At 39.8% G+C, this 477-nt stretch overlaps 1 protein-coding gene across 1 annotated transcript in view; it reads right to left on the bottom strand.

The window, feature by feature from the left end:
• LOC119584944 (E3 ubiquitin-protein transferase MAEA-like) overlaps positions 1-477 on the bottom strand; it is a gene marked incomplete in the record, with an annotated part of 16,844 nt that overhangs the window by 1,764 nt on the left and 14,603 nt on the right. The window contains 1 exon segment of the mRNA XM_037933542.1: positions 295-474. Within this exon segment, the coding sequence (XP_037789470.1) occupies positions 295-474 (180 nt within the window).

Below are 477 nucleotides of genomic sequence, written 5' to 3'. Positions count from 1 at the left end.
CAGATCCAACAGGTTAATTACAAATCATAAATAAATAAGACACAAACAGATCACATCAAACCTTTCACTCTTGTCCTTCAGATGACCAGAGCCAGATATATAAAAACTGTTTCATATATTCTCAGGATGACATCCATATATATGAAAAGAATTTTAAAATATTATCTTTTTACTCAAATAACATCTGACAAAATACAAAACCTGTTTAGCCTGAAAAGCAATGCCAGTAAACTAGCCCTAAAAATATCTAAAAAGACTTTGCTAAAAATTCAAGAGGTCTCCCTTATGTCTCACCTTCTGCCCATAAACATATCCATTTGGCAACATAAGCGGCAGGTTGTTTTCATTGAGCTGGTCCCCGCTTATGTGACACACGAGCCGAGACTGTGAGCAGTGGGCGTAAGGAAGAGGAGCTGCCAACGCATTCAGAGAACGCTGGCACACAGGACAGTCTGGGTTGTGACCGGTTGCACCCTG

The sequence above is a fragment of the Penaeus monodon genome, chromosome 19 (genome assembly GCF_015228065.2).
Source record: "Penaeus monodon isolate SGIC_2016 chromosome 19, NSTDA_Pmon_1, whole genome shotgun sequence".
NCBI classification, from domain to species: Eukaryota; Metazoa; Arthropoda; class Malacostraca; order Decapoda; family Penaeidae; genus Penaeus; species Penaeus monodon.
This window is presented reverse-complemented; position numbering and strand designations above follow the sequence as displayed.